This window comes from Tribolium madens, unplaced genomic scaffold (assembly GCF_015345945.1).
Source record: "Tribolium madens isolate multiple individuals breed KSU strain unplaced genomic scaffold, Tmad_KSU_1.1 Scaffold_96;HRSCAF=242;Tcas5.2_LG5, whole genome shotgun sequence".
Classification (NCBI taxonomy): Eukaryota; Metazoa; Arthropoda; class Insecta; order Coleoptera; family Tenebrionidae; genus Tribolium; species Tribolium madens.
The window spans coordinates 3,051,637-3,073,535 of NW_025401068.1; the positions used below are offsets into that span (position 1 = coordinate 3,051,637).

The 21,899-nt window shown below is 31.3% G+C and overlaps 4 protein-coding genes across 8 annotated transcripts; 3 read left to right on the forward strand and 1 right to left on the reverse strand.

Annotated features, from left to right (window-relative positions):
- Positions 1-575: 575 nt before the first annotated feature.
- LOC123013218 lies at positions 576-8,571 on the forward strand. The gene is made up of 4 exons (XM_044411627.1): positions 576-636; positions 6,736-6,836; positions 7,770-8,170; positions 8,227-8,571. The coding sequence occupies exons 2-4, from the start codon at positions 6,743-6,745 to the stop codon at positions 8,383-8,385; spliced, it is 654 nt and encodes a 217-aa protein (XP_044267562.1). The 5' UTR covers positions 576-636; positions 6,736-6,742; the 3' UTR covers positions 8,386-8,571.
- A 148-nt stretch (positions 8,572-8,719) lies between these two features.
- On the reverse strand, positions 8,720-10,754 carry LOC123012878 (kelch-like ECH-associated protein 1). 2 transcript variants are annotated; one of them, XM_044411070.1, is made up of 3 exons: positions 10,611-10,754; positions 10,367-10,562; positions 10,108-10,311 (listed from the first exon to the last, which is right to left on the reverse strand). In XM_044411070.1, the coding sequence occupies exons 1-3, from the start codon at positions 10,641-10,643 to the stop codon at positions 10,241-10,243; spliced, it is 300 nt and encodes a 99-aa protein (XP_044267005.1). In that variant the 5' UTR covers positions 10,644-10,754; the 3' UTR covers positions 10,108-10,240. The 2 variants fall into 2 exon arrangements, with proteins under 2 accessions (XP_044267004.1, XP_044267005.1); XM_044411069.1 differs by having other exon boundaries at positions 8,720-10,562.
- A 1,274-nt stretch (positions 10,755-12,028) lies between these two features.
- LOC123012349 (dynamin-like 120 kDa protein, mitochondrial) lies at positions 12,029-19,350 on the forward strand. Of its 3 annotated transcripts, XM_044410200.1 has the most exons (12): positions 12,029-12,325; positions 12,384-12,630; positions 12,677-12,812; positions 12,862-12,987; positions 13,062-13,106; positions 13,167-13,825; positions 16,272-16,502; positions 16,550-17,518; positions 17,569-17,860; positions 17,914-18,024; positions 19,050-19,110; positions 19,161-19,350. In XM_044410200.1, the coding sequence occupies exons 1-12, from the start codon at positions 12,297-12,299 to the stop codon at positions 19,222-19,224; spliced, it is 2,970 nt and encodes a 989-aa protein (XP_044266135.1). In that variant the 5' UTR covers positions 12,029-12,296; the 3' UTR covers positions 19,225-19,350. The 3 variants fall into 3 exon arrangements, with proteins under 3 accessions (XP_044266135.1, XP_044266136.1, XP_044266137.1); XM_044410201.1 differs by lacking the exon at positions 13,062-13,106; XM_044410202.1 differs by lacking the exon at positions 13,062-13,106 and having other exon boundaries at positions 12,031-12,325; positions 19,050-19,350.
- Positions 19,351-19,473: 123 nt separating this feature from the next.
- LOC123013206 (cell division control protein 42 homolog) lies at positions 19,474-21,333 on the forward strand. Of its 2 annotated transcripts, none has more exons than XM_044411603.1 (5): positions 19,474-19,630; positions 19,686-19,798; positions 19,851-19,960; positions 20,854-21,076; positions 21,124-21,333. In XM_044411603.1, exons 1-5 carry the CDS (start codon positions 19,560-19,562, stop codon positions 21,258-21,260), a joined length of 654 nt encoding a protein of 217 aa, XP_044267538.1. In that variant the 5' UTR covers positions 19,474-19,559; the 3' UTR covers positions 21,261-21,333. The 2 variants fall into 2 exon arrangements, with proteins under 2 accessions (XP_044267538.1, XP_044267539.1); XM_044411604.1 differs by having other exon boundaries at positions 20,854-21,051; positions 21,111-21,333.
- The last annotated feature ends 566 nt before the right edge of the window (positions 21,334-21,899 follow it).

The following is a 21,899-nucleotide window of genomic DNA, read 5'->3' on the forward strand; positions in this document are numbered from 1 at the left end:
AGAGTTTGACTTTTGCTTTTCAAGGTTAGGGGAAGATGAATATCACAGCTATTTCAATGTGAAAATATCGTGTTTGGGGTTGTTTATTGGCCGAGTCGCCGCTGGTTGAAACGCAAGGCCTTCACACACGTTTGAAGAAGTTTGCTCTTCTTCAGTGCCAAAGCAAAGGTTCAATGCATAACTAATTTACATAAACAAATAAATACGAGCGTTTAATGTCTCTTTTTATTATTAGAATGTAATGCAAATTCGGTCAATGTGAAACCAACAATGAAAAATACCCACAAATTGATCTTCGTAACCTTGAGAGTAACGTTCCGGAAACGTTTTTTCTTGATGAAACAAACAATTAATAAATTTTATCGACTGTGGGTTATTTAAATCGTAACAATTCAGAATTCCAAATTTTGCACAAGGTCTCTGAAAATCTTCTCTCGAGGTATGCGATAGTGATAGTGGTCAAATGTCAGTGGTCATCGGACGCCGCTTGGGGGTACTCGGGGGGTCCCCGGGGGGTTCCATCGAATGTAGGTTATGGAGTTGTGGGGATGTAGGACGGCTATATACACTGACTCTGCATCTGTCAGACAGTTGATTCAAAGTGCTTCTTCACTGCTACTTGCTGGAATATTACAGGTAAGTGCTTGGACCTCAGTGTTTATTCATGTAACGGTATGGAAAACTGTTAGCTTTAGGCGTGATTTGGCGATTTATTTGAAAAATTTCAGACGAATTTTTTAGACCGATTTATGAAAAGTGTGCTTTCGTAAGCTATCGCGTTTTTGATGGTTCATTATGCTGGTACCTCTACGGGAAAACCGTCAAATTGCGCAAATTTCTGTTCAAATCCGCGGATGCAGGTCAGTGATCGCTTTTCCACTCCTGGGAATTTTCTTAACTTCGCGCTACAGAAGAGCATTTCTTCGAAAAATTCACACTCCGGTCTAGATAATAGCAGTTTACGTAACCGATGCAGTAACCGGTAGATTGTTAAACGGGATTGAAACGAGAACAGGCTCTTCCTGGTGACTGTTCACAATAACTATAAATGTTCATTATGGGATAGTTGCATCAGAGAAGAGCACGACTACAAATGTGACCAATTTCAGATGGCGAAATTGTACCTAATAACGGCAAGCAAGCAAGCAAATAATTAGCGCTGCATTGCATAAGTTTTGACTTATCGGCGGAGAAATTTTTTGATAAAGGAGTTAGTGATCCGAAAAGTGTGTCGGTAATGGTAGTGGACCACTATTTAGACACACTAATGACGATGATCACGATAATTTAAGGAGAAGACACGTTTTTTAGGTTGCGAATAGCGACACGAATTTTTAGGAAAAGTTGGGGCGTTTATACTAGACCGGAACCTGAATATGATGGCAGCAAAAAATGAAAGCTATCAGAATGGTAATGAGACACGAAAGATATTTATATTTACATTCTGTGACACTAATCGAACAGGAGACACCTAAAATTGATGCGGAGATTTTTAATAAATTATAAATAAAGTGTTAACGAATTCGTTCAAACTACTGGTCATAAATTATTTTATATATTTATTCTTTTATATTAAAGACAGTTTAGGTGTCCACACTCAGTGTGCAATGAGAAATACACACTTTTTTATTTAAAACCCTAATTTTAAAATTGTCTGTATATTAATTTATGCAAATATGGTCGTTAATGATGCTATTCTAGCAAAGTAACTCGGATTTTTTTTGTATTTTTTTCTTTTTGGAAAATTTTATAAACTGCTTTAGCTTGTGATAGTTGTAAAACGCCTAATTAAATATCTGCCTTTCAAAATTTAATTCATCTGGTCATGCAAGAAAAAGATCACGAAAATTATTCATACGAAATAGGGTATAAAAAATGCGTTCTTCTTTCAATTAAACTACAATGTTATGAGCTGAAACAAATTCGTCTTTACATCATGATGTAAAAAGATGAAATTACTTAAAGCTTATAAGCATAATTAGCTTAAATAGTTTGATTAAAAGTCTAAAATCTGTTTCAAGTAGTTGTGGGTAGTCGAGGGCACCTGTCAAATGTAACTTTGTAATTCATTTGTTTAAGAATAATTAAATTGAATAAAAACAAAATGAATAAAGGTTAATAATAAAGGTTAATTACATGAATACTTACTAAAAAAATATGTACATATGTATACCTACCAGGTAAATAAAAAGTATGAAACCAAACGTTTTTTTGCTTAAACTATTTATTTCTTGGAAAAAATTATTGATGAATGATAAAGTATTATAAAAATGTGTTGTTTTATCAAGAATAAAATTTTCTTTTGTTTTTGAGTTCTACAAAATTTTTATTTTTTAAATTGCAATCCACTATAAAACCAGTGTTCTCATGAAGGTTATGATCTAAGGATTACAAGTATCTATTATACTTTATATTTATTTTTTCAAAAATTTTTTTTCACTTTACATAAATTCCAATTTCGACAAAAAATCGCATAATTTAAAAACAAAACAAAATTTTGTTCTCAAAATATGATCATATTTCTTAAATTTATATTAATTATTATTTTCTGAAGACAAATGAATTAAAAAAAAACGCTTGGTTCCATACTTTATATTCAACCTGTAGAATAAATAGTAAAAAATAATTAAAATGCAAAATGCATAAAATAACTAAAAGTCCTATATTAAAAATATTCGACTAATCACAATATTCTCAAGATATTTTGAACAAATTAATTAGAATATGAAACACACCAGATATGTAACATTTTATACAGTGAAAATATAAAAAAGAGCAAAAGTTTGATAAATAAAAGTAGTTTAAATAATTTAATCTGAAAATATTTTGCTAAAACAAAAAAAAACAAAATTTTAAACAAAAGTGCTTACACAGAGTTATCACTATATTATGTATATTCCAAATGGTTGTAGACAACCGAAGGCAACCGTCACAAATACTTATTTATATGTTTGTAATTTCTTCAGTAACAATTAAGTTAACCTACATTGTTTTATTATTTACAATTTTACACCTAAGATGATAATAAAAACAATAATAAAATAATTCCTTGACAACATTAAAAAAGTTTTGGGGAGCATAATAGTTATCACAAAAAAAATACAATCACATAATTATAGATACATAGTTTGGAACAGATATTATCATCCTTTTCACATCTCTCAACTATTTTATTGTTTCTAAAATTGCTAACGAAAATATAAAGATAAGGAACAAATAATATTAAATAAATTCTGATAACAAATAATTTGTCAATGATTTTATTTATCTTATCGTTTAAAATATTTAAATTAATTGAAATGGTTACTCAATTTATAATTAAAGATGACTAAGATAGGACCACTTACTCTTAAAATTTTTAAATATTTTTTTTAAATCAGTGAAAATGAAAAAATCAAAAATAACAAACTAAAACGGTTTTCCAGTTTGCTGTAATAACACAAAACCCACTCGTAAAAGTGACAATAAAGTCGTAGTTTACACACTTTAATTTATTGTAGTAACTACTAATTACACTCTTAATTTCTATAATTATTGTGTGTAATAATAATAATTCAACAGCGGACAAGTTACAGCTCGAGCAATTGCACTTGACTTTATCAAATTTATTGCAGGTACGACTTGTAATTTCTGTTTTATTTTTGCAAGCACTTGATATCTCTCACTGCATTTCGAATTCAGTTTCTCCAATAATGTATTGCCAATATGCGATTATAGAATAATCCTGTCGACCTCTAAGCGACTCTAAGCTTCCGAAAAGTGAGATTCAAAAAGCAACAAAACGTCCATATTGACCCCACAATGAAGGTCAAGGTGATCTGAACCGTCCCATGTTAACAATATTCAAATTGCTGGAACAAGATTTCGAACTTTCCTATCGCTTGATCAATGAACTTTCAATAATGTCACGTTTATGAATGACGCCAGTGAAATTTTTCGGGTCAATAGCAAATTTTTGAACTAGTTCGATGGTGGTAAAAGTGATCGAATTGGCGACGACGTTTCAACTAGAATAAGTAATGACGATCAATGAGTAATATTGCCAGACGTGGCCATCTCCGGCTGGGACGGTGACCGTGAAAGCAACTCCAGGTCAACGAATGACCCAGATCGCCCGGAAACGATCCTTTATCCGGGACAATCGAATACCAGACCTACACTTGACACAGAATAATAAGCACCTGTTGCGTTCTAGGCTCGAAATGAGGAATTTGCCACTTTCGGGAGTGGCTCAGATTAATCATCTTTTATTATCTTGGACGATTCAAAAAAGTGCTGCTATTGTTTTGATTTAGTTAATGAAGAAAAGACGCAATTTCTTGGTCACACCTTTATAACTGTTTTTTGTGTACTGTTTGAACAGAGTATTTGGTTAATCTTAAATGCATTTCTACAAGATTATAATTTAAATTACTTTTGTAATTAATTAGTAATCTTAAGTATTCAGTAATTAATGACTTGATACACTAAAACATCCATCGTTGGAGGCAAATACAGCAAAATAAGAAATAATTGTCATGATTAGTTCATTTTTAAACGTAAAATTCATATCAAGTCGCAGAAAAATAACTGTAAGAGACAAAATAACTTTATATTTAAATAAATAAAAAATCAATGTGTAGGCATAAAATATTAGAATCATAGTAGAAAAAATGTTAAAATGTAACATTAGAATAATATAACAACAAATACCAATTAATTTTGAAATTCCTACTGTAAACTTCCTCTAAGTATAGAAATATGTACATTAGTCCTGTTGCTTAAAACTTATTTGTTTTTTGTTATAAAACTTAAGCAAGATATTTTTAAATTAAATTATTTAAATTGCTTTAATTATTATCAATCAAAATTTTGCACATTTTTAATTTTTGAATATTTTCAATTTATAAAATGTTACTTATCTGGTACTTTTTCTGCAATTTTTAAGATTAAATAAAAACACAACAAAGTTTTAAGTTTTTCTAAAACAAAGCAAAATAAAAACTTGTGTATATCCTTAATGCTTTATGTTATGTCTAGTGGTTTATCCTTTATTTTAACCTAAAAACTAATTGTACACAAAAATTTCATTTTTTAAATCAAAGAGACTTCTTGTTAGGTGCATCTCTTTTGAACTTAATTTATTTAAATTTTAAAGCTGTAAAACTCGTTGTTTCATAAATCAATTGATTAATTTATTAATTCAGTCTGTTCGTCTGTTATCAGCATACAAATATTAAAATAAAAATGAAACATACAAAATATACCAAATTTTGTAATTTTACCTAAAATCCCATTAAAAAACGGGAAACTTTTGTCGTAAAACAGAATATTCTTGAACTTGATTAATTTATAACAATAAAAACGGAATATCTACTTACTTTAATAAATTCAAAAAGTAAATTTCAAATTTCAATTACTTCTGAATCATGTAGGACCCAATTATTTAATCAACAAAAAAAGTAAATAGTAAAGTATACAATACAAGTTACAAGTATACAAAATAAGTAATTTTTAAAAAGTTTTATAACTTGTTAGCAAATTGTTTTTCTCATAAGCCATATAGTATACTGATTTAAAAACTTTGCAAATTTTCATTTTTAAATCAAAATAAAGTGTTAGATTCTTGACAGACGTGAATAGGTATATGTCCTAAAGTATGCAAAAAATGCAAGATTTAATTCAAGAAAATGAGCAAAGAAATTTCTGTGAAACACAAGATTTTCTTATAGCAGAAATGACAGAACAAGTTTACAAATACTATTTAACAATTTGTGTTAGAAAAAGTTTAGAAAGAAATTCGTTGGCGAAACAGAAACATGTTTGATAAATTGCCTGAATACATTTATCGAGGTTTCTTTCTTCATCAACAGATTTTTAATTGAAAAATTACTTGAAAGTAAAAAAAATCGCTTTTCTCAATTTTTATTCTGTAGGTTACCACACAAAATAATGGCAAAAATGTGTGTTAATTACCGAATTAAATATCAATAAATAAATAAGTTGATTTGTTTACAACTAAAAATTAACATTACTTTTAAAGATTTCACTCGTAGGTGATGTGAGCTTATTTCATAATAGTATTATTCTCTTTAAAAACCGAAAGTTGCATCTTCAATCACAATTTCTTTCTCGTTGTTGGAATATTGTGGTATTAGCCTCCTTATGCGATTCAATTATGAACACCTTTTCCTCAATAGTAACACGCGTAACAGTTTCGCATAGCATATTTTTAAATTTAGCCAATCATTTATCTTACTACTATTTCTATCTTCTCTAATCTTACAGAGGAAAGCAATCTTGTATTTTTTTAAAGGTGGAAAGTTGTATCAAGATCTCGTCATTATAAAAGTAAATTGAGGATTAGTGATAAACATTCACCTTGCATACCATCCAAGGATTTAACTCACAAGATTTCACTTGAAATCACGACCGTTTTTGTTTAGTAGGTTAAAGATATTTACAGAGAAATTAAATTATTGTATCGTCTGTCACCGATGAGAAAAATGATTAAGTTATAAAGAATTACAGGTGTCACGACGTGACTCGAACGAATTAATTTACTCAGAACTTTCTACATTGAATGCAAAACAAACAAATTAAATCACAATGCAAGAGACTTTGTGCCCTTTCTAGAAGCACATTTTTCCGTACGGAAAAATTTGTTACACTAAACTATTTTGCAAGTGATGTGCTTGAAACCTTGTAACATTTTCAGTGTAATGTAAAGGAAAATTCAATAACGATTTCTTTCAGGCCTAAAATGTTTCGAGAACTCACGCTCCTTGTGTTAGGAGCCGCAATGGTGATGGCCCAAAGACGACTTGCCCTGCCAGACCCCAGAAGTTGTGCCAGCAGTAAGTACTTTTGTTTTGTTACCAATTAGCATCAAACTGTGATTGTTCTCTTGACAGAACAAAGGAAAAATCACTCAGCATTGTATTGCAAATTAGCAAGAAACAATGACCTTCGTCAGCCTCAATGTTTCTCTTAATTTCAAATGATGTCAATTACCTTTTAAGGGTGTCAATGCTAAATATTAGACATTTTTGGGTGGAAAAATATAGGTAAACATATTCCATCATTGAAACATTCTATAATCAAGATAAACACACTTCATAATTTGATTTAAGACGATTCAATGCATTGCATAATAAATCAATTAATTATGTGTTGTAGCAATTATCTCTCCACTTTTCCTTTTTCACGCATTCTTGAAGGTTTCGTCACCACATGTAATTATGGAAATTTAGTTTGCTTGTAAGACAAATTGTGATTATACTTTGTCCTGGAAAATGCTCACTTTACTCAATTATTTCTTAACCACACTTAAAAACATTCATTTTGTGTTTTCACATAATAAATTACTAAATTCATATTTGAAAAAAATCTCTTATTGTGTAATACCGGAATTTTGAACTTCAAATTTATGTTATTCAAAAAATGTCAATGTAAGCCACGCTTTATTGTCATTATGATTGACATTTCAAATTAAAATTTGAAAGTTTTAGTTGAAATTTATTTTTGGCGTCGAATTTCCGAAACAATAATGCCAGCAATACGTGTTTTTATATGAAGTTCAATAAATAATTTTGTTTTGTTGCCATTTTTTCAATTACAAAAACCCAAAATTCCGTGTCCGCAATTGTATGGGACTTTTAAATTCTAGAATATTCAAAAAATTGTATTTTTTCGCCAAAAAATCTATTCCAGTAAATGGAAGGAAAGAAAAAGTGGTGTGTCTATATTTGAAAGTGTACAAAAACTCAATTTATGATTTCCTCCATTAGGAGTTCGCCACGCCACTTACAGAGACGCCCGCGGAGTGACACATTCGTACTTCTTCAGTTGGGAGCATCCCCCCACAAGAAGCCTCGAAGTGGACTGGCTCGACGCCCGAAACATCTGCAGAAGACATTGCATGGACGCCGTCTCCCTCGAAACCCCCCAAGAGAACGAATTCATCAAACAGAGACTAGTCAGAGGCAACGTCCGTTACATCTGGACCTCTGGCCGAAAATGTAACTTCGCCGGTTGTGAGCGCGCCGATTTGCAACCTCCAAACGTCAATGGATGGTTCTGGTCTGGATCCGGAGCCAAGATTGGACCCACCACCCAGAGAAATTCCGGTGACTGGAGTCACACCGGAGGGTTCGGCCAACCTCAGCCCGACAACAGAGAAGCTGCACAGGTATTTGAGGTCGTTGGAGAAAAAATAATGTATTCCACTCCCAATTTGTGTTTCAGGGTAACGACGAATCTTGCTTGTCCATTTTGAACAACTTCTACAATGATGGAGTTAAATGGCACGATGTTGCTTGCTACCATGTTAAGCCTTTCGTGTGTGAAGACAGTGAAGAATTGTTGAACTTTGTTGCTTCCAGAAATCCAGGAATTCGTCTTTAAATTATTTCTTTAACAGTCCCTTCATTCTTCATATCCAGATTTTGAAGAAAATTAAATCACCAAGGCGTGATTTGTTCTCTTCAAAATTCCCTCTCCGCATGTGAATATCCGCTTCCTCTCCCTAGTTTTTAGTAATTATTGTATCTATTTTTAAATTATATTTTAATATTAAACATTTATATTAAACAATCTTTTATTTTTACAAATAAAAATACATGAAAATATACCATCGGATAAGATTCTGAAATCAAAATTTTTTCCTACAAAACTGATCTACCTGTCAATTTTGTTTTCTAAGGGAGAGGGTATAGAAAAATTTATTAAAAGTCATGAAAATTATAGAAAACACTTTATTAACAGAGACTACACTGAATTATTTCATCTACATTTTTTTGTATTTTTTTATTACAATATCGCCAAACAAGACCCAGGTAGAAGGCAAGTACATAAATAGTAAAATTTAAATACATTTTAATTTTCTTTGTGATTCTATAACAAATCTATACAAGAAAATTATTATTGAAGCATTTAATTTTTTAATTTTAATTTTAAAACCTGTGAAAAACAAGAGTCCACTTAAAGCAGATCTCTAAACTCCCTTAACCCAAAAAAGATTTCTTTTTATAAAATACCTATTAATTAAGTATAATTTAAAATTAAACATTTATTGAAAAATCTTTGAATGAACTAAAAAATAAGCAATCTTTCTAAGTCAATTGTGGTTACTTTATTTTTATTAATAAAAAAATCAGGTGTTGTAGTCCTATTCGAGATCTGATACAAAATTCACCATCTTTCAACTGTTAATATACAAACCAAAAGTTTTCGCGCAAAATAAATGATGAAATTATTTATAATAAATTAGGTATGGCTCGTTTTACATTTTTGATTCAAATAAATACGGTCTAGACTGGATAAAACGAGAGTCCCTTCAAAACAGATCCAGACAATTCCCTGAACAAAAATATGGTTTTCTTTTTTTTATCCACTAATTTACTGCTCATATAATTACAAACAACTGAGCCAAATTTGTTACCTGAATACCACCTATCTACATTTTTATACTCGAGTCTAATCGTATAGATTTTGTCCGATTCTAAATAAATAACATTAGATAAAGGAACATAAACCAGGTCTTCATAACGCATAATATCACAAAATTTGGTTTCAGAAATAATCACAGGATTCTGATACTCATTTATGTGTACAAAAATCTCACCCTTGTACTCATTATTCATATCATTTATGGGTCTATCTTCTGTTACTAATACTAAACCATAGAGTAAAGTGTCTCTATTGACATTAATGTGTGAATATAGGTAAACTTTGTCCCTTAATTCTACTCTAGTAGCAATCTTGTATGTATCTCTACATTTGCAATGAAAACTTGAGCGTTTTTGTGAATACTTTCTATAAGGTTTAATGTTTTTTAATTTTATTAATCTACAACAGCTGGCAATTAAGTTATTTTGACTGGAATCAGTACTAAATTCCAAATCGGTTAAATACTGAAGAATTTGTGACGATTCTAACAAAGCTACAATATTTTCAGGTGATAAACTAATATTTTTCACATCACATTCAACAACAGCCCAGTTTAAAACTCCCAAAATAAGTTCATTATTGTTTAAAATATTCAAAACCTGTCTTTTCAAGATTGTAGCAAGACTTGTGGGTTTCATATGATAATCATAATCTTCCAAAAAAAATCCCCTAATGTAACTTTCTACATCTTCCAAACAAAGTTTTTGTAATTGCACATGACCGTACATTTCCGCATATTCATAACTCAACATTAAATTCGTAATATCAAGATTTTCCTCAATAAATCTGGTACAGGAAGTACCAAAACTATCTAACAAATACTTATGAGCGATATAAAACAATGACCAGGCGTGTAATACTGACTTAATTGCGACAGTTTTCCTATAAAGAAATTCTAACATTTGGGTGAAATCCTCAACGTCAATATCAGTTATACCAATCGTATCAGAAGCCATCTCTCCTGAAAACATTTTCTTAAAAACAGGACTGTGCCAAATTAGGATGACTTTATGGACTCTGATTTCATCGCCGTTGATTATAAAAGTGCAATCTGTGATGTCATTTGATGGTGTCAATTTGTTATGTTCTCTGCGATACCAGGTGATTTCCCGGCCTGGGTTCTCGGGATTTACCTAAAATTTTTAACTTTGTTATTACGGCAATTATTAATAACTACTTACCTCAAGTGGTTTATCAAGATAGTTTTGTTGCATTTTTCAAATCAAATCACAATTTTATTGGTATTAAAACAGATATCTCGAGTTAATTGCTAGGTTATTCAAGAACTGTTGAGGTTGTGGTTGGGTTTGTAAACATTTTGCAGATCACAGTTGGCCAGATAAATGGTGCGCTTGCGCGAGATTGAAACAGAAAAAAAGCTATTTCAAAAATAATGTTTAAATAGTGAATAATAAACACTGCTTAACATATAACTCATTAGTTCCGGTTTCTCTGTAATTTTTACATTAAAAAAAATGCGTCAAAAATGAATAATGAAATTTTAACACGAAATTGGAATAACTATATAAATTTGTGGATGCGATAAAAATTAAAATGCAATGTTATTTTAATTTAACGTTGCTGGATGTCCTCAGCACAGATAACAAACAAATGTTTGGTCGACTCGAATATCCTTGGAGTCCGTTAATTTTTTTGCCATCTTCAGCGCTGTTTTACAGCCTTGAACTGATCAAAGCCAAGGTCAGTTTGAAATCTTGTTGCGATGGATTAGCTCATTTTCATTGCTGCTACAACAAAAAAGTGCGAAACCTCATTCCGCAGGCTATTTAAGCATTTGCAATTACTGGTCTCATTACAAATGCGAAGGCCACAAAGGTGTATATATAACTAGTTTGTGTTATAAAAATAATGATTCCAATGTTGTATTATGTCACTTAATCGTTTTTGATAGTCTGAATTATGGATGCGATAATATTAATAATTCATGGAAATCCCACATTCATGCGCTAAGCATAGGCAACCAGCAATGTAGAGTGTGTATAGAGTAAGTTTTAACCAAGTCAGTTTTTTATCTCTTAACAATTTTTTTAATATTTGAGTATGTCAATCAAATCTTTTTTCAATTATGATTAAAATTTTTAAAAATTATTTTTGTAACGATGCTTGCCTGCACCACTGATCTGGTGATTTTTGATTTGGCGAAAACTTTTGTAAAAATTTTAAAACCTGGTGATTTTTTGGAAATAAAAAAACTATTATTGTTTGTTTTTGAACCAGAGGCCAGAGGCTCACTTATTTGCAATGTCTTGTCCAAACACGCCTAAAAATTACAAAAAGAATTGATATATTAATGTTATTTTGTTTGTTTCATTTAATTTAACTGGTTTTTGTACAAAATTAAGACAAAAATAAGGCGAGATACACAAAATTTACCGGAATTTTGTACAAAAATCTAAGTTTTTTGCAAAAGTTCATTAAAACAACCAAAAATCGTTATAAAGACAATGATTTTAATGGTGTGAAATACGATGCGATAATTTATGTACACAGTTTTATGTGCTAAGTATAGGCAATTAGCAATACTGAATAAGTTATTACGTTCTGTGGTTATTACAGTGAAATTTTTGGTAACATTTGAGTATGTATGTGAGTTAAAACTTCACTTTGGTTTTTCACTTTTTATAAGAGAATTATTATTAAATGTTTTTAAATTGTTTGTGTAAAGAGGCTTGCTTATACTTCTAAAATATTTTGGAATTTTATCACTTCATGTTGGTAATCTTTGAACCGGCAAATGGCATTTCAATGACAGCTAATTTTTCCGAAACTGAAAATTTAAAATCTTTCTCGGAAAATTAGTCTAAAAACAATATAATGCTGTAATAATAAATCTACATAGCGGAACTATGGAACACTTAATCAGGGGCAAATTTGGGTAAGTCTATTTATACTTGATAACCTCGCGTTAAGGTTATGTAAACCCTCATTTTTAGCCGAATTATTATAAGCTCTTATTCCAATAACCCACTAAAATATGGACCACGTAAACTATACCAAAGAAATTACGGTAGTCTTTGGGGCGGTAGAGCTCTTGAAAGGTCACGACCATTGTTTTACCAACATTATAGATACCAGCGAAGGGAGTATGGAATGTTGATAGTTAGAGCTCTAAGGGGTGTTCTAAAAATCCGATATTTGTTATTGGGAGGTGCTGTTGCAGGAGGAGGAGCATTACAAAAGGTTGGGAGAGTTTTAATTTATCAATTTTTTTATCTGTGTTTGATAGAAATATCAAGACTGGAAGGATGGAATGCCTGACTTGAAATGGTTAGATGATGTTCTTCCTGACAATGAAAAGTGGCAAGAATGGCGCGGGAATTTGATAGATTTTAAAGACAACATTAAGAACAATATTTCAATTGGTAATTTGAAATTGGAATAATTTTAGTTTGTTGTAATTCAATTTTTCAGATCCTAGGATAAAGTCTTTGACTGAATCAAAGTTAAGTGAGTTTAGGACATGGTTTGATCAGAGATTAGATGATGCAATAGCGGCCGCAGAGCAAGAAAATGGTCAGCTTCCACCCGCCATTGATGGTAATTTCTGTCAAAGTTGCATATCCGAGTACATTCTCTCTAACTTCTAAACCCCCCTTTTTTGTTTTGTTTAGGTGTTTTCTCCGGCCTTTCCGAGTTTGTAGACAGACTGTACTCAGGTATGGCATTTTAACCAAACCCTATCTCATCTATTGCTATATTGGCTCCATGGCTTCCAGATACAAAAGAAATGAATACAGTGTTTGCAAAACCATTCAGTGACCCTGAGAGAGAGGAAAGAGCAAGACGTGATGCCCAAACCAGACTAAATAATTTACAAGATGAAATAATCCAAACCCAAATCAAGTATCAGAAAGAATTAGAAAGACTTGAAAAAGAAAACAAGGAATTACGGAAACAAAATCTGTTACTAAAACAAGGCAAAAAACCACCAACTAGAAAAATCAAACGCAGTTTGATTGACATGTATAGCGAAGTTTTGGATGAACTTGCTGATTTTGATAGTGGGTATAACACCCAAGATCAATTACCCAGAGTTGTGGTTGTTGGAGATCAGAGTAGCGGCAAGACTTCTGTCTTGGAGATGATCGCCCAGGCTAGAATTTTTCCTAGAGGAGGGGGAGAAATGATGACGAGAGCACCGGTCAAAGTCACACTGTCTGAGGGTCCTTATCACGTGGCCCAATTCAGGGATTCCACCAGAGAGTTTGACTTGACGAAAGAATCGGATTTGTCGGATTTGAGGCGAGAGGTGGAACTCAGAATGAGGAATAGCGTGAGGGGTGGGAAGACGGTGTCTAGTGAGGTTATTTCAATGACGGTTAAAGGGCCAGGGCTGCAGAGGATGGTTCTAGTTGATTTACCAGGTATTATTTCGGTAAGTTTTTTTATTTATAAATACGTGGAATGTCATGATTACCAAGTCCGGGTTTTAGGTACATCTAAAAAAATTTCTTTTTTTTTTCTTTAAAAACGACAGAAAATGCACAAAATAGAAAAAAAATATTATAAAACACTTGTTCTGCATCTATGCAAGCAATCGTTTGTTCTTCAACTCGCTGCTACGCGGTTCGTTTTGAAATTTCAGACTCTTCTGGCATGGATGCATTCTGCAGCTCGTATTTTAATATACAGTGTGTCCGAAAAAACAAATCTTGATTTTTTTAGATCAAAATAGAAAAAAAAAAATACAGGCTGCGCCAGAACTCGCGCCCCAGAGATAAATTTCAAGTAAGATAAGATACCAGGAACATGAAAAAAAATTCTATCTGTCAAAAAAATTTGACTTTTATTTTTTGACATTTGACATTTTTTTATATCTATTTAATGATACTGATGATCTTGTATATGTTTTTTTTACAATTATTTAGTAAAGGGACAAAAATTTTGACAATAAAAGCCACAAATGACTTTGAACAGAGTTACAATTTAGGATACAACTTCCTTGTTTCCTCTTTTAATAGCCTATAGCAAAAAAACTTGGAAAATTATTTTTCCAGCAGAAATAAATAGAGTCAAAGTGTAAACTTTAAACCCTCATAACTTCGAAATTTTTATAGATAAATTTTTTTTAACATTTTTTCCATGTTTCTGGTATCTTACCTTGTATGACATTTTTCTTTGGGGCGCGAGTTCTGGCGCACCCTGTATGTCCGAAAATCCTTAGGCAAACAAAATGTTTTTTTTTTCAATTATTATCTTAGTAAACGGTTGAGCTAGATTTGCACTTGGGGTATTTTTTTGTGTAGAAGCTACTGGTGAAAGGCTCTGTGATCAACCTGTTTAAGGCTTAAAATTTTGCTTTCGAAGAGATTTTGAATTTTTTTTAGCATACTCGGATTTATTGACTAATTCATTTGCTTTAAAAAATGTCTCTTGTACTATTTCTTCTACGACGGCGACGTTTCGTTTTCAAGAAAAACGAGATTTTGCTGAGGATTGTACTAAATCTTGCATTTTTTTTTTAATAATCTCGATTTTTAGCTCCCTTAGGAAGCATTTCCGGACATAAATTTGTAGAAACTGTTTTTTAATTTTGACCTAAGGAATTATCCCACGAAACATTTTAACGTTTTTGTTTGGACACTTCTATTTTATACTATTTATTACTATTTTATTACTATAAATGTTATTATACTATTATTTTTTTTAACTTTGTTCAGTTACGGATTTAAAATTTCAGGCATTATTTTTCTTGTCACTTTAAAAAGTTCATTGTAAACTACCTTTTACTGTCATCATGATTGACATGTGACAATTAAACTTGTCTGTCAGTGACGCAAACAATGACATAAACACGACAAGAGTAAAAAATGAGGTTATTAATGTAAAGGTTGTTTTAGAGTTTACATTATGAAAATGACAATACTGCCCGAAATTTTAATTCCGCAACTGTACTACCTAAAATCCGAACTTTAGACTAATTCTCATGAGATACTTTGCTAGGTGTTGAGTATTGTACAATAACTTATTTTATTCTTCGATACTGTCAAAATTTATGGTTTTTCTCCCGTGTAAGGAAGTTTTGACAACTGTTTGGCATTTCTCAATACAAAACGTCAAATTATTTTTAAATGATTTAAAGCAAGTTTAAGCCTTGTTGACTCTAATTCGAAGAATAAAATGTTGTATTTCACTCGTTTGAGTGGAAATCGGACGCTTTATTCCACCTCGTGGATGGTAAACCACTCGTTACACTCGTGGTTTAAAAATCCACTCGGTCAAATAAAGAGTCCGATTTACACTCAAACTCGTCGAATAAATAACTATAAAATTGGGTTGAGGGTCAAATTGAAAAAAATGTGTACATATCAGGTGAATAAAATGGAACCAAACGTTTTTTGCTTAAACTATTTATTTTTTTGATAAAGTACTATAAAAATTGATGTTTTATCAGGAATAAAATTTTTCTATTTTTTTTTGTTTTTGAGTTCTACAAAAAAAACTATTTTCAAAAAAAATTCCATCGAAATTTTAGTAATTTCGATTTAATTTTCGTAATTTTAAAATAATTCCTGTAATTTCAAATTAATTCCCATAATTCCATACAATCTAAAGGTAATTGTAATAATAACTTCTCGAATTGGGTCAGTTTCACAATTTTTGAACTTTTTTTAAAAATTAATTCTATTTTATTTTCGCTGTTTAAAATTATTAATTTGCAATGTAACTTCTTAATGGACAACATTTTTGTTACAAACACAACATAAAAATAGTCTTGAATAATACAAAAAATGCTTTATAAAAATAAACTGGTGGATTTGATTGTATGATATATTATTATGTATTGTTTTTTTTTTAATTTTTTATTATCTACTTTGTAGACTGTCACTACGGACATGGCGTCAGATACTCGCGAGTGTATAAAGCAAATGACCCAAACATACATGAACAACCCAAACGCGATAATTTTATGTATCCAAGACGGCGCTGTCGATGCTGAAAGAAGCAACGTAACCGATTTAGTATCACAATGTGATCCTCAGGGCAAACGAACAATTTTCGTCCTAACTAAAGTCGATTTGGCTGAAGAAAATTTAGCTGATCCGAATAGAGTAAGTCCAGTTTGTGCCTCTAAACCACTTAACATTCCAATTAACAGATACGCAAAATCCTCTCTGGTAAACTATTCCCGATGAAAGCCCTTGGCTACTTCGCTGTCGTCACCGGCAGAGGTCGCAAAGACGACTCGATTCAAACCATCAAAGATTACGAGGAAAACTTTTTCAAACACTCTAAACTCTTCAAAGATGGCGTCATTCGTTCAACGCAAGTTACCACACGTAATCTGAGTCTTGCAGTGGCCGATTGTTTCTGGAAAATGGTCCGTGAGACAGTCGAGCAGCAAGCGGATGCGTTCAAAGCTCGCCGTTTCAATTTGGAAACTGAGTGGAAAAACAATTTCCCGCGAATTCGGGAACAAGACAGAGATGAATTGTTCGAAAGAGCGCGTTCGGAAATCCTCGACGAAGTGGTCAACCTATCACAAGTCAGTCCCAAACAATGGGAAGAGTGCCTCATGAGTAAAATCTGGGAGAAAGTTTCGAGTCACGTGTTTGAAAACATTTATTTACCGTCGGCACAAACCGGGACTTCGGAAACTTTCAATACTTCCGTTGATATTAAGTTGAGACAGTGGGCCGAGCAGGCACTTCCGGCTCAATCGGTTGAGTCAGGTTGGGAAACTTTGCAACAAGAATTTCAGAAGTTTATGAATAAGGCGAAAGAGGCCCCCGATCATGACGATGTTTTCGATTTGTTGAAAGCAGCAGTTGTTAGTGAGGCCATGCAGAGACACTCGTGGGAGGATAAAGCGTCAGAAATGTTGAGAGTTATTCAGTTGAATACTTTGGAAGATCGGACAGTTGGTGATAAACGAGATTGGGATGCGGCTGTGAAATTCCTTGAGAATAGTGTTAAAGATAAGTTGAAACAAACGGAGGATTTGTTGAGGGACCTTTTGGGGCCTTCGGCGAAAGACAGATGGCTGTATTGGAAATACCAAAGTGAGCAGCAAGCCAAAAGAAGCGCCGTCAAGTCGGAATTAGACAAAATCCTCTATTCTAATGAAGTAATTTTCGTTTTCTCTTTAAATCAAAATCTTATGTGGTATTTTTTCAGAAACACCCGCCTCTGCTTAGTTACGACGAATTAACCACAATTAGGAACAATTTATTGCAACGTAACAGTATCGAAGTCGATAATGAGTTTATACGCGAAGTGTGGTTCCCTGTATATAGGCGTCATTTTTTGAAACAGTCACTTGTAAAAGCGTACGATTGTCGAAAATCGTTTTATTTGTATCATCAACAGGCCGATGTTGATTGTTCCGATGTTGTGCTATTTCATAGAATTCAACAAATGATGAAAGTTACTGCAAATGCGCTTAGACAACAGATAACAAATCGTGAAGGTTAATTTTTATATGTTTTGTTTGTTTGAGTTTTATTTTTATTACTATTTTAGCGAGGAGGTTAGATAAAGAAATTAAAGAAGTGTTGGAGGATTATAGCCAGGATAGTGATAAGAAGGAGACGCTACTTACAGGCAGGAGGGTCACATTAGCTGAGGAATTGAGTAAGTTCTGGTTTAAATGGTTTTAGGAAGGATCGAATAAAAAAATTATCAAGCTTTCAGCGTAAATAAAGTTTTTAATTGCACATGATTTTAATGTGATAATATAAATATTGTGATGATGTAAGCTGCCATTTAAATGAAATTTCTTACTGAACAATTAAAATTATCTGCACTATACCAGGTTGTACCATTTAAAAGTTAGAGGACGCCAATGGAATTATGCTTTTTTTGTTTAAATTAAGAATTAATTACGAGTACATTATTGTTAATTAACACAAACATATATAGGGAAACTAAAACTTAAAATTACAATTTTAAAAACAATAACAATAAATGACCAATGTCCGAAATTTTGCCACGTCTACTTAAATTATTTTTACTCTAACCAAGGCCGATTCAAAAATTTTACAATATACAAAAATTGTCTGAAAATAATGACCCTTTCGAATAAAAAAAAGAATTACACCACTCGAATTACGTATAACAAAAATATGACTTAAAATGTGTTAAGTTGTTAATAGGTAAGTACTTTCAATAACTAAAATTAAAAAAAGCACAAAACATGTGGTTTTGGTATTAAATTGCATGAATTAAATTTGGTTTCTCCATTAAAAAGTTATTAAAGAAAAACTAAAATAATTTTTAAATTTTGCCGCCCTCTAACTTTAAATGGTGCAACTTGGTATAGAGGTAAATTGGGTTAAATCGCTTTGTTTTGACCTGGAGAATCTCGGGTTACTTTTTGTTCCTATCTTTTTGTTACACCCTGTATATCTAATAAATTTCTCAATTGAATGAATTTATTTTGGGTTGGTTTGTTGAATAAAATTTAAAACTTTGGACATTAATCTTGCTTTAGATGGGCTTTTCAAATCAATTAAATTTTGTACGTTGCACTTTAGATTTATAGATAAATTTAATTACAACTTAATGATATCATAAATAATGATAATTCTATAAATCCAGCATGTCTTGTTTTTGTAAGTAATGTCGGTGTTTACCTATGAGTTTGTTTTGTTTTTTAGAACGTGTTCGCCAGATTCAGGAGAAGCTAGAAGAGTTCATCCAAGCGTTGAACAAGGAAAAGTAATCCCATTTATTATTTAGATAAGTGTTTAAACGGATTTTTCCGATAGGAGCAAAGGTAATGCGAAGTTTAAAATTGGTATTTTGAATACTGCAGGAACGTTGTTGTTGTGAGGAATCAAGTTCGTCTATTGTTAAGCGAGTAAAAGTAGTTTCTCTTTATTTTTATTTATTTACTGGCAAATTTGCATTTTATAAAAATCAATTTTTGTTTTTATTTGAATAAATTGTTTAACACAATTTGTTTGTTGTGTGTTTCCCCTAAGAGACTCTCCAAATGAACAAAATATCAGCACTGATAAGATAAAAAGGTATGTGTATGGAATTCCTATTAAACTATTTGTAATATCAAACAATATTAATCTGCGTGAGATAAGTGATGCTTTTAACAAAAGGTGAATAAAGCAGTTTATGCAAACTGTAATGTAAATTGTGGCAGTAATAATAAAATGAGCGGGAATGTCATTAAATGTGTTGCTGTGGGTGATGGGTTTGTTGGCAAAACTACACTGCTTACGAGGTAAGAAAGGAGGTAAGTATTTTTTTCACAGTTGTTCATTTGTAAACTGTTGTAGGTTATGTAAAAATGAAATTGATAAAGATTACACACCAACAATATTTGAGAATCATTCAATAAGTATTGAACATAATGGCCAGAATTATGATATTGTACTTTTTGACACAGCTGGTATTTATGATCAAATACAATACTAACTGTACATTTACATTCAATTTTATAGGCCAAGAAGACTATAGCATGTTAAGAAAACAAGTTTATGAATCTGCGGATGTGTTTTTAATCTGCTTTGATGTTACCAATACGGATTCTTTCACAAATGTTAAAGCAGTCGTAAGTGTTGCAATGAAACAAGGTATTTTCAGTGTAAAAATATTTTGATTTTCTTGGAAAAAGTAACTTAATGGTTCATTTAAAAAAACAATGTTTCTAGTGAGTTAAATAAGCAGATGTTTTATAAATTCTGGCTGTTCCTATACTTTCAATGTATTTTTTTAATCTCATTTACTTAATATTCATTTAGAAGATGGAGCCTGTTTATTAATATGAAGAGCCGTGTTAATATTTTTTAAGAAATTAGAAACTTTAAATTTTAACTATTGAGAGATTAAGATAATTTTTAATCGAGTCATCCTTGGATGACTGAAACGTCAAATAAAATGACAAGTCGAAGAATAAACCGGCATGATCAAAAAGATGATTTTAATAACTAAATTTATGATTTACTTTCAAAAACTATTATACGTTGGCGACTAATTCCAATCCATTTTGCCGTTTTACCTTTCGACTTGTCATTTTATTTGACGTTTCACCTGCAGTTAGTTCAAAAACAGACATACGTTTTCGGATCCAAAGATGACTCGTTTACAAATTATCTAATATTAAAAAAAATCCAAAGTTCTTTAAAGACATTTGTTAAAAAGTAAGTAAACAAGTTGATCTGCAGAAATCTATAAGTATCGTTTGTCTATTGATTATTTTAATTCATCAACTGAACAGATTCTACAAGTTTGCATTCTAGGCTGTTACTAAAACTTTGGAATTTCAGTTGCTTTTTGGTTCACTTGTTGAATTAAAGATATCTTCTTGCAATATTTTCACAATTCAATCTAATAACGAGTCTTAATACATTTTGCAATCGAACAAATAGTATAATTAGATTAGAATTTGTTATTTATTCGTTAGGGGAAAATTAATAATATTTTATAAATAAAAGACAATTATAGTGGCTTCCGGAAATCGAAGAAAGTGGGAAAAGCCAATCAGGGAAAATTTTATTGGGGACAAAAAGTGATTTACGAAAGGATGTTAACACAATCGACCGATTAAATTCTACTGGTGGGATTTTTATCAGTGAGACTGGTGCTAAAAATTTGGCGAAAAGTCACCACATGAAATATGTAGAATGCTCAGCAGTTATGGAAGTACGTAACAATATTTTCAATTATTGTAAGTAGCGAAAAAAAAATTATTTTGTTAATAGCGTAATATTCAAGACGTAGTGCAAAGTATATTAGAAGTATACAAGGCAAAACCATCAGAAATCCAAAAAAATACAACACCACTTCCATGTTGTATCAATCCAATTTTGCGACTAATTCAAAGAGTAATTTGTTGTAAAAATAATTATTAGTACACTGAAATACGTGATGTGTGTTAATTCATTGTGATATTATTTATTTTTAATAAAGAATCATATGTATTTGTTTTGTTGTTTAATTTTATTATTCCTTTATGACGCATTTTGACCTACAGGTAGGTGTTAGTTTTGGATAAAACAAAAATGGATTAATATATTAATAGATTACAACATTTAGATAAAACTACGGAGAGCAAACATGTTACACAGTTTTTAAAAGATTAATAGTAGCTTCGTTTATCTTTGTTACTAAATTACATGAATATTTCATCAAGAGATGAATTTCTTGTTTCATTAACATTTACTTTCAATTAATTTAACTAATCGTGAATTCTTTATATACATATGGTGTGTAGGCAGACGGTTTCTTATAATGACTAACAAATAAAAATGTTATAAATTTTCTTTCGTAAGCCTTAATGACTTTAAAAAATGAATAGGTACAACATTCAGACGCCGGTCTGCCTTATACAGTAGACTAATTAATTGGACATTTTCTCTTATTTTTGAACAACAAGCAGTGGTGATTTTGAAACGCCGCAATAAATACTGTAATTTTGTGTGCAAAATTATTTAAAAAGTTAACATAATAAATCAATTCTTATTCTTCTCCTATTGGTTCTATTTATGTGT